Source organism: Exophiala xenobiotica, assembly GCF_000835505.1.
Source record: "Exophiala xenobiotica strain CBS 118157 unplaced genomic scaffold supercont1.1, whole genome shotgun sequence".
NCBI lineage: Eukaryota > Fungi > Ascomycota > Eurotiomycetes > Chaetothyriales > Herpotrichiellaceae > Exophiala > Exophiala xenobiotica.
In genome coordinates, this window is record NW_013562494.1 from 1,216,115 (window position 1) to 1,228,531 (window position 12,417).

At 51.8% G+C, this 12,417-nt stretch overlaps 7 protein-coding genes across 7 annotated transcripts; 5 read left to right on the top strand and 2 right to left on the bottom strand.

Moving 5' to 3' along the window:
• Positions 1-132: 132 nt before the first annotated feature.
• On the top strand, positions 133-2,511 carry PV05_00475 (uncharacterized protein; the record flags this gene model as incomplete). Its single annotated transcript, XM_013465373.1, has 3 exons — positions 133-1,986; positions 2,051-2,201; positions 2,264-2,511. 3 exons carry the CDS (start codon positions 133-135, stop codon positions 2,509-2,511), a joined length of 2,253 nt encoding a protein of 750 aa, XP_013320827.1.
• Positions 2,512-3,636: 1,125 nt separating this feature from the next.
• On the top strand, positions 3,637-4,256 carry PV05_00476 (uncharacterized protein; the record flags this gene model as incomplete). The annotated part of the gene is made up of 2 exons (XM_013465374.1): positions 3,637-3,953; positions 4,012-4,256. The coding sequence occupies exons 1-2, from the start codon at positions 3,692-3,694 to the stop codon at positions 4,254-4,256; spliced, it is 507 nt and encodes a 168-aa protein (XP_013320828.1). The 5' UTR covers positions 3,637-3,691.
• Positions 4,257-4,926: 670 nt separating this feature from the next.
• On the top strand, positions 4,927-6,299 carry PV05_00477 (uncharacterized protein; the record flags this gene model as incomplete). Its single annotated transcript, XM_013465375.1, has 1 exon — positions 4,927-6,299. The coding sequence occupies one exon, from the start codon at positions 4,927-4,929 to the stop codon at positions 6,175-6,177; it is 1,251 nt and encodes a 416-aa protein (XP_013320829.1). The 3' UTR covers positions 6,178-6,299.
• A 309-nt stretch (positions 6,300-6,608) lies between these two features.
• Positions 6,609-7,370, bottom strand: PV05_00478 (uncharacterized protein; the record flags this gene model as incomplete). Its single annotated transcript, XM_013465376.1, has 1 exon — positions 6,609-7,370. The coding sequence occupies one exon, from the start codon at positions 7,368-7,370 to the stop codon at positions 6,609-6,611; it is 762 nt and encodes a 253-aa protein (XP_013320830.1).
• A 9-nt stretch (positions 7,371-7,379) lies between these two features.
• PV05_00479 (uncharacterized protein) lies at positions 7,380-7,685 on the bottom strand (the record flags this gene model as incomplete). The annotated part of the gene is made up of 1 exon (XM_013465377.1): positions 7,380-7,685. The coding sequence occupies one exon, from the start codon at positions 7,683-7,685 to the stop codon at positions 7,380-7,382; it is 306 nt and encodes a 101-aa protein (XP_013320831.1).
• A 652-nt stretch (positions 7,686-8,337) lies between these two features.
• On the top strand, positions 8,338-10,361 carry PV05_00480 (uncharacterized protein). Its single transcript, XM_013465378.1, has 4 exons — positions 8,338-8,649; positions 8,709-9,082; positions 9,134-9,625; positions 9,688-10,361. Exons 1-4 carry the CDS (start codon positions 8,477-8,479, stop codon positions 9,981-9,983), a joined length of 1,335 nt encoding a protein of 444 aa, XP_013320832.1. The 5' UTR covers positions 8,338-8,476; the 3' UTR covers positions 9,984-10,361.
• Positions 10,362-10,365: 4 nt separating this feature from the next.
• On the top strand, positions 10,366-11,755 carry PV05_00481 (uncharacterized protein). Its single transcript, XM_013465379.1, has 4 exons — positions 10,366-10,620; positions 10,713-11,149; positions 11,200-11,397; positions 11,465-11,755. The coding sequence occupies exons 1-4, from the start codon at positions 10,545-10,547 to the stop codon at positions 11,546-11,548; spliced, it is 795 nt and encodes a 264-aa protein (XP_013320833.1). The 5' UTR covers positions 10,366-10,544; the 3' UTR covers positions 11,549-11,755.
• Positions 11,756-12,417: the final 662 nt, after the last annotated feature.

Sequence of the window (12,417 nt, forward strand, 5' to 3'; positions counted from 1 at the left end):
GGCGCACTCAGCCTCGATTGTAGAGGGCCAAGAAGGGGCGCCGCAGATCAGGCAGAATTGGCCAACAGCTGATGATGGATATAACCAGTTCGTCACGCCTTCTGGTAGGATGGGTATTGCGAGGTCCAGGAGATGATCGATATGGCCGACAATGCTGAAGAAGAGTTCGGGAGAGTCCCTTCAGAAGAGCTTTCGGAGGATACCGAAATGCTTGATATTTCCGAACCCTGTGGTAGAGACCGGCTGCAGTATGGGCCTCGTGTAATCATACCCGTCCAACCTGGCGAAGACGTCCACATGGCACAAGATCCGCACCCTGAACCTACTCAAAGCATAGAGCAAGACCCCCGGGAGCAGCGCCTACCAAAATTCGTCATTGCTGTCGATTTTGGGACTACATTTTCCTCTGTGGCGTTCGTACGTCTTGAACCTGAAGCTGCAACTCAACTAGTTGGAATCGAGTCCATCAAGTGCATCGACAACTTCCCCGGAATGCTACCCGGCCCACCTATCGACGCCCTCGCCTACCATCAGACTGTCCCCACGGAGCTCATGTGTTATACGCAGAAAGACAAGGCGACGTCTGAAAATCAACCCGAATCAGACTTTTCGGATCATGAATCTCGTTGCTCTTTGGACGAAGAATGGGCCTCGTCTTCACCTGACGACTCTGATCAAGAGAAGGAGGAGGCAGAGTTGACAACTGCTCAAGCCAGAGAGATCCTAGTCAGGATTTCGAATTGGGGATGGGGCGTCCACTCCCGATTGATGAAGCCGCAAACCATAACTGCAGATCTAGCGCACTTGAACAACTTCAAACTGCTACTGGATGACAGCACTGCCACAAGGGATCTTCGGAGAAGAAGCGCTCGGGTCATGAACATGCTGAAGCCTGCCAAGGTAGTAGATGTCATCGCCGAGTACCTTGGACAGTTGCTCAAGCATACGAAAACAAGGCTGACGGTCACTCATGACCTCCGCAGCGATAGTCCCGTGGAATTTGTGTTATGCGTGCCTAATTCCTGGACAGACACGGCGGGTCGCGTTATGCAAGACGCCTTGACAAAGGCCGCCCAGATGTCCTGGTTTATACGTCCCGAGGAAGATACGATCAGAGACTTATTCTTCGTGGCGGAGTCGGAGGCTGCGGCAGCTTACGCACTCGAAGATCGTGACTTTTTGTCTAGAATGACAACGGACGAGTCCTTATTGCTTCTGGACTGTGGCGGCGGCACAGTCGATGCTGTCACCTACACATTGACCCAGACCAACCCGACTCGGCTGAGAGAAGTGGTCAAGCCCGATGGAGCTTGCTGCGGTTCCAGCTTCCTGAATGAAAAGTTCAAGACTCTACTGCAGCAACGGCTTGGACATGCCATAATCAGGGGCAACGACACGCCACTGGAGGATGTCATCGCCAAATTGGTCCAGGAATTTGAAAGTGACAAGAGAAAGATCAATATACTCGACAAGAAAGCCAACTTTGAGCCGCTCTATGTTCAAGGCCTCGAATTAAATAAGGAGCGGCGGTTTCGGAGGAATAAAATGGATCTCAAATGGAACGAGATGTATGAAGTCTTCAAAGACTGCATCCGGGGCGTCGCAGATCTGATGTTGAAACAACTCAATGCAGCCAAAGAAAAAGGGGTCAACGTCCAAACGGTCATTGTGATTGGGGGCTTTGGAGAGTCGCCGTCGCTGACCAATCATCTCAAGAAGGTACTGAGGAGGGAGAGGAACCATCTCGGTCAGCCGATAGATCTTGAGCTATCCCGTCACGTCCAGTCGGCTGTCGCGCGCGGCGCCGTATTGCGGGCCTTGAGAAAAGAGGACGGGCCTGAGAGGTTTACCAGGTCGAGTTACGGGATCCTTCGATCAGAGCGCTATAACGAAGAGGACCTGAAGCACCGGAAGTTCAGAGTCACCCGTTCCCCGGCCGATGGAGAATTGTACATCATGGACACGATTTTTTGGGTTATCGAAAAGGTCTGTTGGACACCTACCGTGGTACAAGTTGCTTCTGTTATGCATTCTAACATCAGGGCACCAGGACACTCTTGTGGCGACCAAGTCTGAAAAGTCATACCCGTCGAGGCACATCTTCAAAGTCTCGGAACCGAAGTTCTTATGCGAAGAAGTTCTCTATGTTTCTTCGAGCAAGCATCCGTCTGGGTACAAAATCGGACACAAGGCGAACAAAGGTAAGAGATATCCCGATCCAAGTCACCCTGGTCAGAAGCCCTAATCCGATCGCTGCACCCAGGCGCACGAGAGGCAGGGAGAATTCTGGCCGACCTCACTTTCCTGAAGACAGAGAATCGCATCCGGCCGAAAACCGAGACGAATGATCAGGGGAAATCCTACGCATACTACGAGATTGTATACGATCTCTGGCTCATCGTTGAGGGGCGGAATCTGAAGTTCGAGGCCCGGTCACCGCTCGACGGGGCAAAAGTCACAGATTCCAAGGAGTTCTGCATTGCCGCCGGTTTCGTTCCGGGTACAGCATAGACAGTCGTCTCCGGCAGAACCAAGGGCCATCCATGTATGACTATCTGTCAGTTTTCAAGCTCTCCATGTGCTTGGTTCCCGTTCCAACCTCTCTTGTGTGGCGAGAAGAGCACTCGAAGACTTGCGCATATCTGTACAGTGTCCGGAGTGCAAGAGAAGATCCCCGGAGCTCGACAAATCCACCATGACATTGCAAGGCAGGATATTAAGCCTGCGGATCCCGACACGATAAGCCTACGAAGGCTGGTTTGCTGCGACCGAGCGCAAAGACGTCGACAGCGGCTCTGGCGCCTCGCGCGAAACATCGACGGGATCATACGGAGACCTATTGGTACAGGAATGCCCCTTCGCTAGCTAGTCGATAAGAAAAGTCGGGGTGCGTCTATCATTGAGCCAAGTCTATGCCAGGTACTAGTAAGTTAGGTAACGAGCCTAGTGGGCAGTCCCCTTAGATGATATTCCAGGCACGTGCAAGCCTAGAGCAATAGGCTTCTTTAGCCGAATGAAGCACTCTACGCTTAACTACCTATAGGTATTGTACCTTACCTATTATCAACTAACTAGTGTTTGATCATCGTTGCCGACTACCCGCCACCTCCGTTGTACTCTTCTCCTGTTCCAGTCCGCAGACTATGACTCCGTAGTCCGTACCTCGCCGGGAATATCGCTTACCATCAAAGACCAACATGGACAGTAATGATCTCCATCCGGCTATACTATTCTCCACAATTGAAATGTCCGGGGTGGGAGATCCAGGAAAAAGAGCCAAGGTACGGAGGCGTGCACCAAATGTAGATGCCGCGCTAAGATCGAATGACGAAGGATCACAACCTGACATGAGATTTTCTTTTGCTCTAGGCAGCCTTAACTAAAGTCTTAACTGAAGGTAATCCACTTAGGTGCCTTAATGGTAGAGGATAGGCGAGAGTTAGGGGCAGAGAAACGAGGTCCGATATCTCCGGGGACAGTTGTCCGGAGCAACGGAAAAGAAAATAAATGGTCTTTTGACGTCCTCGTCATTCAACTTTAGCGCGGCAACTACATTTGGTGCACGCCTCCGTAAAGCGATCTCGTTCATGTGAGCTGTGGAAACCCGCAAATTCCGCAATCCGACATCCTAGTCATGTTACATTATGTTACTCGAGTCTTAGATCTTCACCCCGAACGAGGCAAAATCACTATGACCGAAGTGATGCCTCACATCCAGAGCAATCTGGACTGCCTGAAAACTATGCAATCAACCACAAGTATGGCGGACCTATCTGTAAATGTGCCTCGACTTCAATTGCGGCCGATGGTTGCTTTGATAGCGTCTGCTAATCCCAAATTGCAGTATCAAGCCGCACGGAAGATGGTGAATGAGTCCGGTTCAGAGTCTCTATCGTTTTCTCGAGATATCACTCGGGCTGGTGCTGAAGTGAATGAAGACTCTGACAGGTATGGTAACCTTCTCCGGTGCTTACCTTGCAGTGACAGAAAACATTGACTAACGCATCACAGTGCATCTGGAACAAGCAGAGAAGAGTCACCTGCCCGACAACACTCCCCGCAACGTCCTGCAATTTATGAGCATATTCATACTATTTAGGAGCACGACCCAAGAGCAACATGTGCGGGATATTAGCGGCAATGGGATTGTCAACACTGTGACGAACGATCCTGCCGCAGAAGGAGAGCAAGGAGGAATGGCAGCAAGATTCAACACAGGTCTGGCAAGGCCTTTCCCACTAGCCAGCCTCAAATGACCATCGTCTCGTGAAGCAGCAACCTCTGAGCAGAGAGTCTTGCAAAGTCTGATGCAAAACGGCGCCTGTCTTAGCGAAGTCCTCAGCTCCGAATGCTGGCGTGGATCAGGTGTCCGCAAAAGTTGACTCTACACTCGATGTGGAAGAGGAAGCGCACTCCCTCAAGCTGGCATGAAGGTCACCACTTGGAGGGATGCTGGCCGGGACTAGAGAGAGATCGAGCATGTGAGCAGTACTCCACGCCGTCGATGGGGATGGTCAAACCAATCGTTGCTCCGCGAGCACATCGAGTGGAAGTCGACCAGCCACAACGAATCTGAGATTCTTTCGACTTCAAAATAGTGAGTCACAGAATCAGCGCAATACTTTCACCAAGGAGAGTACCAGTGGTCCTCGCGCCTGGTTTGGCGGAAGCAGATGTTTTACCTTTTTCTGGTTGAGACGAGACCACCCGATGCGGCCATAGGTCCTCAGACAGTTCCTCACACAGAAACCATCGACGAACCAGACTATATATAACTGTTTTTCTCTTCATCAGCAGCTCTTTCATCCAGCATCTCGAAACGGACGTCCAAACACAAGCCGACTTTGTCAATTTGAGAGACGGCCTTGCAATCTTCCACACGAGCCTAAACCGCCCACCTGAGAGACGTCTCGGAACACATCCAAAATGGATCCTCAAAAGATGATTGGCTCGTTGGCTCAGATACCACCAGAGATCCGTCAACTGGTCATGAGAGCGTGCGTTGAGCAGAGATGCATGACCATGCTTCGCCTCAACTCACAACTCTACGATGAATTCGCTCCTCTCGTCCGAGAGAATTTTGTTTTCAATATTACCATCGACCCCAACTCGCCTCGCACGGAGGTTGCTTTATTTGGCACAAACCCGGTCTTTCTGGAGGCACCTTTCGGCTCCACCAGTATCAAGGTACCTGCATGCCTAGAAGGACGAAAGCTCCCATTCCACGCTTTTAAACGAGTTGACATCGACATCCACGCTCCTGATCCAAGGGATCCTGCCCAACTCATCCGAGGATTCCAGCAAGTGACACGCCTTCTGGACTGGTTATTGCCTCGATGGAGGCGTCCATACGATCCACCTGCGACGGAAGCGGAGATCGAAAGTGGATCGCACAACACAGGCTTCGATCTACCACACATCAAACTCACGTTTCTGCAAACGCCTCGACGAGCATGGGGCAAGACCTGCGAACTGGCAGCGAGAACAAAGCCACCTCAACAAAGCAACTTCAACGCAGAGATCTTTGACAGGTCCGACCTTGAGATCATGCTCTTGCCGTTCCAGAGGATTAGGTACGCGGAGCAAATGACGATCATCCTTCCGGATGGCAGACCCCACCCGATCTTCGAAGAGATCTGCTTCCTTGTGCTCATGTCGGCAGTACACAGGACCCCCTTCGGCTTGTGTGGCGATCCGAATGGCCCCGTCGGCGAACTAGACTCACGCCTACAATCCCTGGAAGATTATTGCCATGTATGTCTCGACTACATGCTCGACTACATCCCAGGCTCCAACGCAAATAAATTGCGTCTGGAACGGTTCAGAAACTGGTCATCGAAATGGCGCAGAGAAATGAAACACCGCCTGAGTGGCAAGAACAATGGTGAGCTGGAAGAGAACTTTGGAGGCGCTCAAAGTCTGTTAGATGCCCAGACTTTGCAAACGATCCAACTTGCCAACAGTGTTCGACGAATACACTGGTCAACGTTCTTCCCGAGAGCGCTTTGCCCGCAATCTGGCTTAGGCGTGCCAGTAGCCTGGGAGACTGTATATCCAGATGGGATTCCAGCGCTGGGTTCTGTGGAATGGCTGGAATCGTTCATGGACGCGTGCGTGCGAAAGGCGACGTATCTAGCGGGTATGGCGGTGGTGGTTAGCAGTGATGATGAGGTGTGAGATGAGCGGTTTATCAGGTCGGATGAAAATGTACATTGAAGTCGGGCAGACTTACATGAAGGATGATTTGATGATTTGTGTGCGATGTAGATATAGCGTTTCTACACTACACTACCTCCAATAGACTCACCGTCAATGCAATCGATAAGGAGGAATCACAGCTCTGAAATTCCAGGACTTGACGGACTCGAATACACCACTTTCATCGTTTGATAGTGTTAGGTAGGTCAATTGTATGCTATACCTGAGTCAACAGTGGTCCTGGCACTCAGCATCACTTTAACGCAGGTAGAGAGATTCTACACGCCTCATAGAACTCATTAACATCACTGCCATGGCCATGGCCATTGCCGTTGCCATCGTTGATTCGAGCACCATTCTCGATCAAAAGGTACCATCGCAAAGCCATCCGGAGAACATCTGATAGATACTCAAAGCTCACCCTTCATGAACTTCTCAATAGCATCAGTGGTCTCCGCCGGGGACTCCAGGGTCCAAAAGTGTCCTCCGGGAATGTACTGGACCGCGACTCTTTCGGCATTGGGTATGTAGTCTCCAGCGTTTTCATAAAACTCGCGCGGCTGGCTCTTGCTGTCGTAGCCTTGCATGATCAAGACGGGACACTTCCAAGCCTCGAGCAATCTGTTCCGGCGTTGCAGCCATTCGATCCTGAAAGAGGAGGAATTGAAATAGCGCGGCACGGCTCGATTTATGTCGGGGTACGAGAATTCTTGGATGACGCGCTCCATCTCGTGCTGGGGCAGTGGCTTCTTGCCGCGGACGAAATTGTGCACCCACACGACGAACCGGATGGGGTCTTCCATGATGCCCGTCCACGGCGCGTCCTTGAAGATGTCGCCCTGCGGGGCAAGTAGCGGGTTGAAGTGGTATAGGTGCTGCTCGCCGCGCATGTAGCGGATGATGGAGGAGGGGTGTTTGGCGACGATGAAGTCGGCCTGCACGGTGCCCCGGTCGTGCGTGACGAGGTTGAAGCGTTTTTTCTTGCCATTGGCCTTATCACCGTTGCCGTCGTTGCCCTCGTCACCATTGCTGTTGTTCAAGATCAGTTGCAGCATGTCGAAGAGTTGTTCGCCGGCGCCTTCGTGGCGGTAGTCGCCGGGTGCCTTTTCGGACTGGCCGTAGCCCTTCAGGTCGACGGCGATGCAGCGGTAGGTTTGGGACAGGTGCGCCATTTGGTGGTGCTATTGGTACCAGGCGTCGGGGATGCCGTGGAGGAAGACGATTGCTTCGGCTTCGGCGTCAGGACCGGCTTCGACATAGTGCCACTGGATCACTTCGGCGTCGCCGGGGCCCAGGACAAAATGGTGTGTGAAGACTACTCCGTCCAGGACTTCGGTATCCAAGTCCTTGTCAGGAGGGCGTGGCTTGACGTGTGCGTACTGGGCAATCTCGCGCTCAATCTGCTCCTCGGAGGGGATGAAGGCTTCGACAATCTTTTGTGCCCTCTCTGGAAGTGGTGTGTACTCTAGGCTTGAGCGCTGTGCCATTGTCGCGGAGGGGAGGGGATCGCGTATCAAACGGCACTACTACTGTAACTTGGTAGTATCAAATGTCCTTTCTTCACTGCTTCAATTCTGGAAAGCCTTGAGCCCCGCGGGCGGTTTGGACGAAGATGGCAGTGTCTTCCTGACGGCCACGGATACTGCTGAGCGATGCTGGGGGTGTTGCCGGAATTCTCTGGCTTCTCTCTGATTATAACATACAATTCGGTGCACCGGTCGAACCGAGTCTCACGTAAGGCCTCCTGACATGTGTGATGAAGGGTGTGTTGGCCTTATTCCCCCGCATTCTCCGTACAGCCCGGCCATGCTAGCAGTAGCGAGAAGTCCGCCAAGGGCGAGTATCGCGAGTCGGTCGAGATCTACCAGATCAGAATCAAGGATTAGCTGATGATTCTAGGAAGACTCATTCTGCGTTCCCAAACCTCTGATAGTGACTCTCATAAGGAGGGAGACCTCAAATCGTCGAGGATTCTGTCCATAAGCTGGTGTCGCCGCTTTAGGAAGATTTCCCCTAGCGCCCCCTTATGCAACAGTCACGTGAATTCCGATCTTGGAATGTCTGCCGAAAGGGAACCTTTACCCTTTACTTAGCACCCAGTCCTCCATCCTTTGTGATTTATCCTAACAATCCGACAATCTTGCCTTTGACTATAAGTGCATGCACAGGAATGGAGCTTGATGAGATCCAATGTCAGCTATCTTTGTGAAGAGCCTCGATTGCTTTTATCTGGACAGCGACCGCGTACCCGACTCTGAAAGCGAAAACTGTATTGGCCATGCACGGAAGAACTCAACATGAGGTTGTGGCCCAAGGTTGCAGCGGAAGCCATGAGCTTTCGAACAACCATGATCGTCGAGAGGTGGCAGTTCCCTCTTCCGAGGAGCAAGCTGGAAACACGACAGGCCTCTTACGTGTTTTTGGCTGCTTCTTGATTTTTGTGAACATCTGGTCTGCCTGAGTTGCCTCCATCCTTTTGCACCTGAAACATGCTACTCACTGTTTCGCAGGGGCTTTGTCTTTATCTTTGGAGTTTTTCAAAGCTTTTATGAATTGTCCTACATACCTTCCGAGTCACCATCCTCAATCTCTTGGGTTGGTACTGTCCAAAGCGCCCTTCTCTCCATGATCGGGGTCCTCGCTGGCCCTCTTTTCGATCTCGGGGCATATCGCCTGATGACCGTCACGGGTGCACTCCTTGTGCTTGTCGGACTTTTCATGCTCAGCTTATCAACAGCATATTATCAAATCTTTCTAAGTCAAGGCGTCTGCATTGGCATCGGTGGAGGTCTGCTGTATGTGCCTTCGTTGGCTCTCGTTAGCACCTCCTTCAAGAAGAGGCGCGCACTGGCCCTCGGCACGTTGACCTATGGAATCGGCATAGGTAAGCGCGTATATTAATGGTCCACGCACTGGCATCCTAACAAGACCCAAGGTGGCGTGGTTTATGTTGCAGCCTTTCAATCCCTCCTTCCTCGTGTCGGCTTCGCCTGGACTGTACGTGTTCTGGGCTTCATTGCGACTGCGGTATTCGGCTTGGCCGTGCCTATCTTGGTGTCCAACAGCCCAACGAAGCAGACGTCTTCCTCGCCTTGCAGACTATTCGACAAGGCCGCCCTACAAGACTTACCGTTCCTCATATATTCCCTGGCGTCCTTCATCATCTTCTTGGGCTACTTGATCCCCTTCTTTTATGTTCCGTCCTACGCTCAAGTCGTTCTGCAAACACCAGCATCAACTGGATTTTGGGCGCTAGCCGTGTCATCAGCAACCTCCATTGCAGGCCGTCTTGGATCTGCATTGGTCGCCCAAAGACTTGGCATCATGATCTCCTGGGTTGCCTGTTCTGCCATATCGGCAACGCTTTGCTTCTGCTGGATCTTTGTGCACAGTGTACAATCACTGTATGCATTTTGCGCATTGTATGGTGAGTTGCTGTCTACCTTGATCAGGAACAACATCATGAGTAACCGTGAATGCCCCACGTAGGCTGCTTTTCAGGCGCTTTGGTCGCGTTGCCTCCAGCCATATTTCCCAAAATTTGCAAGGACGCAAATCAGCTTGGCACCTGGATGGGAATGGGTTGGTTTGCCTCGGGGATTTCCTTCTTGATAGGCGCCCCGATTGCTGGAGTTCTGATCAAAGTTAATGTGACCGGGTCTAATGGCTACAACTTCCTAGCGGTGCAACTCATGAGTGGACTGCTACTTGGGCTAGGCACGGTTTGCCTAGTAGCGCTTTGGGTACTCTTGGTCAAGGTTCGAGGTGAAAGACTTCTTGTCTGAGACTAATGTCAAGCTTGACATCACGAGAGAATTGGGATGGGAAGACTGTTCTTAGTACTGCGAGAGTAGGAAACCAACGGCAGAAATCTGGGCCAAAAAAATGCAATCCAACAACACGACAAACCAGGGAAAGTGATGGGGACGGGTATCAATGGCTACTGACTTGGTGTTCAGTAGCGGCCACTAGGCGCAGAAGCATGCCGATTCGTGTTGAATGCTGAGCTCGCAACATGAAGATACAAGTCCCACCTCGCCAGCAGCTCCCACGTTGCAGAATAGCCACGTCAATGCCTTCGATAGAGTCCGGCGGCTACTGCGCTTCGCTCGCACAGGAGATCAAGTACTAAGCACTTCTTGCTTATCCTAAAGGGGAAAACCACTTTCTTGACAGAACGGTCATCTCCTCTTGTAGATGGAGATCTCCATGTCGGAATAGCTTCAACAATCGCATGTTTTTCAGGAAGGACCAGCAATGGGACGCGATTCGAGAGTAATCATCAATACACCACTTTGAGTGCCGAGTCGAGTACACCGGCAGTCTTGTTCTTAGTATAGCCGGCCATGTATCTCCCCAAACCCGGCGATGCACATGTCCTCGACCTATTCAGCCTGAAAGGCAAAGTCGCCGTGGTCACTGGTACGTCCAATACACTCGGCCCCTTTAACTCATGCGTTGCCTTCCCTTTGTTTTCCTTCCGATCACCTTGTCTGAAGCCTGAAACCGTGAAGGCGGCTCCCGCGGCATCGGTCTCGAAATAGTCAAAGCCTTCGCCGAGGCGGGCGCCGACATTGCATCCATCTACCGCAGCTCATCGACCGCGGACCAGATTGCATCCGAACTCTCAGCGCAACATGGCGTGACCATCCGCGCGTACCAATGCGACGTCAGCGACGAACAGGCCGTCGACGCCGTCTTCGAGACCATTGCCAATGACTTCGGCGGCAAGGTCGACATCCTGGTCGCGAACGCTGGGATATGCTACACCGTCGCGGCCGAGGACATGACGACTCAGCAGTTCAGGTCGGAGATGGGTGTGAACTTTGACGGGCCTTGGTTCTGTGCGCGTGCCGCGGCCAAGTATTTCAAGAAGAAGGGGAGTGGGAATGTGATTTTCACGACCTCGATCAGTGGGTTGATTGTGAACATTCCGGACAAGCAGGCCATTGTAAGTTGAGCCCTCAATCCGGGTTTGTCACGGTTCTAACATCATCACAGTATAACGCATCAAAAGCTGGACTAATCCATCTCGCCAAAAGTCTGGCGGTGGAATGGATCGACTTCTGTCGCGTCAACTGTGTCAGTCCCGGCTATATATGGACGGATATGCTGGAACAAGTGCCCAGAGAGTTGTCGGATGAATGGGTTGCACTTACGCCAGCGAAGCGGATGGGTGAGGCGTATGAGTTGAAAGGAGTGAGTTCTATTCGATGTCCAGCTGTTCTGCGGAAACAAGACTAGATGACTGATGCATATGTCACAGGCGTATCTGTTCTGTGCCTCGAATGCGTCGAGCTTCATGACTGGAGCGAATATTGTCGTCGACGGCGCTTATACGATCCCTTGACGGAGGTGAAATTGACCAGACGGAGCCAGACGCATCTCCTTCGTGTGGGCCATGACATGGACAGGATGGAAAATGGTATATGGTCTCAGTAATCACACCACATGCTGTTTTTCGTCGCACCAGTCGATAGATGAAACTTCGGTTCCCGTTAGGATACTACGTAGTATGGTACTTTGTTTCTTTGGAGTCTACCGAGATCATAAGTTCAGTTATCAAGGTGTTAGCTACTACGTAGTAACTTGCTCCATACAAAACCAGTCGAAGACGCATACTACCACCCGAGGCCGTAATTTAGTCTCGGTGGCCGCGCTTCATCTCATACGCGTCAGCCACGTATCTCACTCAATATGGCTAAGCGGCCACGATGGTGAAGCCTGTCAAGTGTATCCGTACCAGGCCACTATATGATCAAGTACGCGGCAGGGCGACTCGTCAGCGTGCAAAATTAGAGGAACACGGAGTACTGTGGTAGATGTGTGCGAACAGGAGTGTCCTCACAAAGGTTGTGGTTGGTGTTGTCGCCGTCAAATTTGGTAAACGTTCGCAGTAGGCGAAGAAGATTCCATGGACCGCTTCGGGCCTAGCAGTTCGCCTCTCGGATCGTCAGTGTCACCATGGAATGTGGCTACTCGTAGAGGATGGTGGACAAGAAGGCGGAGAGAAAGGCCAATACTTGTGTAGCTCGTAGGCATCTGATATTGCCATTTGCTGAACTCCATCTCCATCTCCATCTCCATCTCCATCTTCCAACCGACGCACGTTTCTATATTTACCTGAACACATGCCAGGAAAGGTTTCAGCTTTTTCACCGGCTGGTCAGTGGTCAGTGGTCAGTGGTCCGTGGTCCGTGGTCCGTGGTCCGTGGTCAG

Coding starts and splice junctions, on each gene's coding strand:
- PV05_00480 (XM_013465378.1), top strand. CDS start 8,477: ATGCACGGAAGAACTCAACATGAGGTTGTGGCCCAAGGTTGCAGCGGA. Junction 9,083..9,133: donor GACCTATGGAATCGGCATAG/GTAAGCGCGTAT, acceptor ACAAGACCCAAG/GTGGCGTGGTTTATGTTGCA. Junction 9,626..9,687: donor TGCATTTTGCGCATTGTATG/GTGAGTTGCTGT, acceptor TGCCCCACGTAG/GCTGCTTTTCAGGCGCTTTG.
- PV05_00481 (XM_013465379.1), top strand. CDS start 10,545: ATGTATCTCCCCAAACCCGGCGATGCACATGTCCTCGACCTATTCAGC. Junction 10,621..10,712: donor CAAAGTCGCCGTGGTCACTG/GTACGTCCAATA, acceptor GAAACCGTGAAG/GCGGCTCCCGCGGCATCGGT. Junction 11,150..11,199: donor TTCCGGACAAGCAGGCCATT/GTAAGTTGAGCC, acceptor ACATCATCACAG/TATAACGCATCAAAAGCTGG.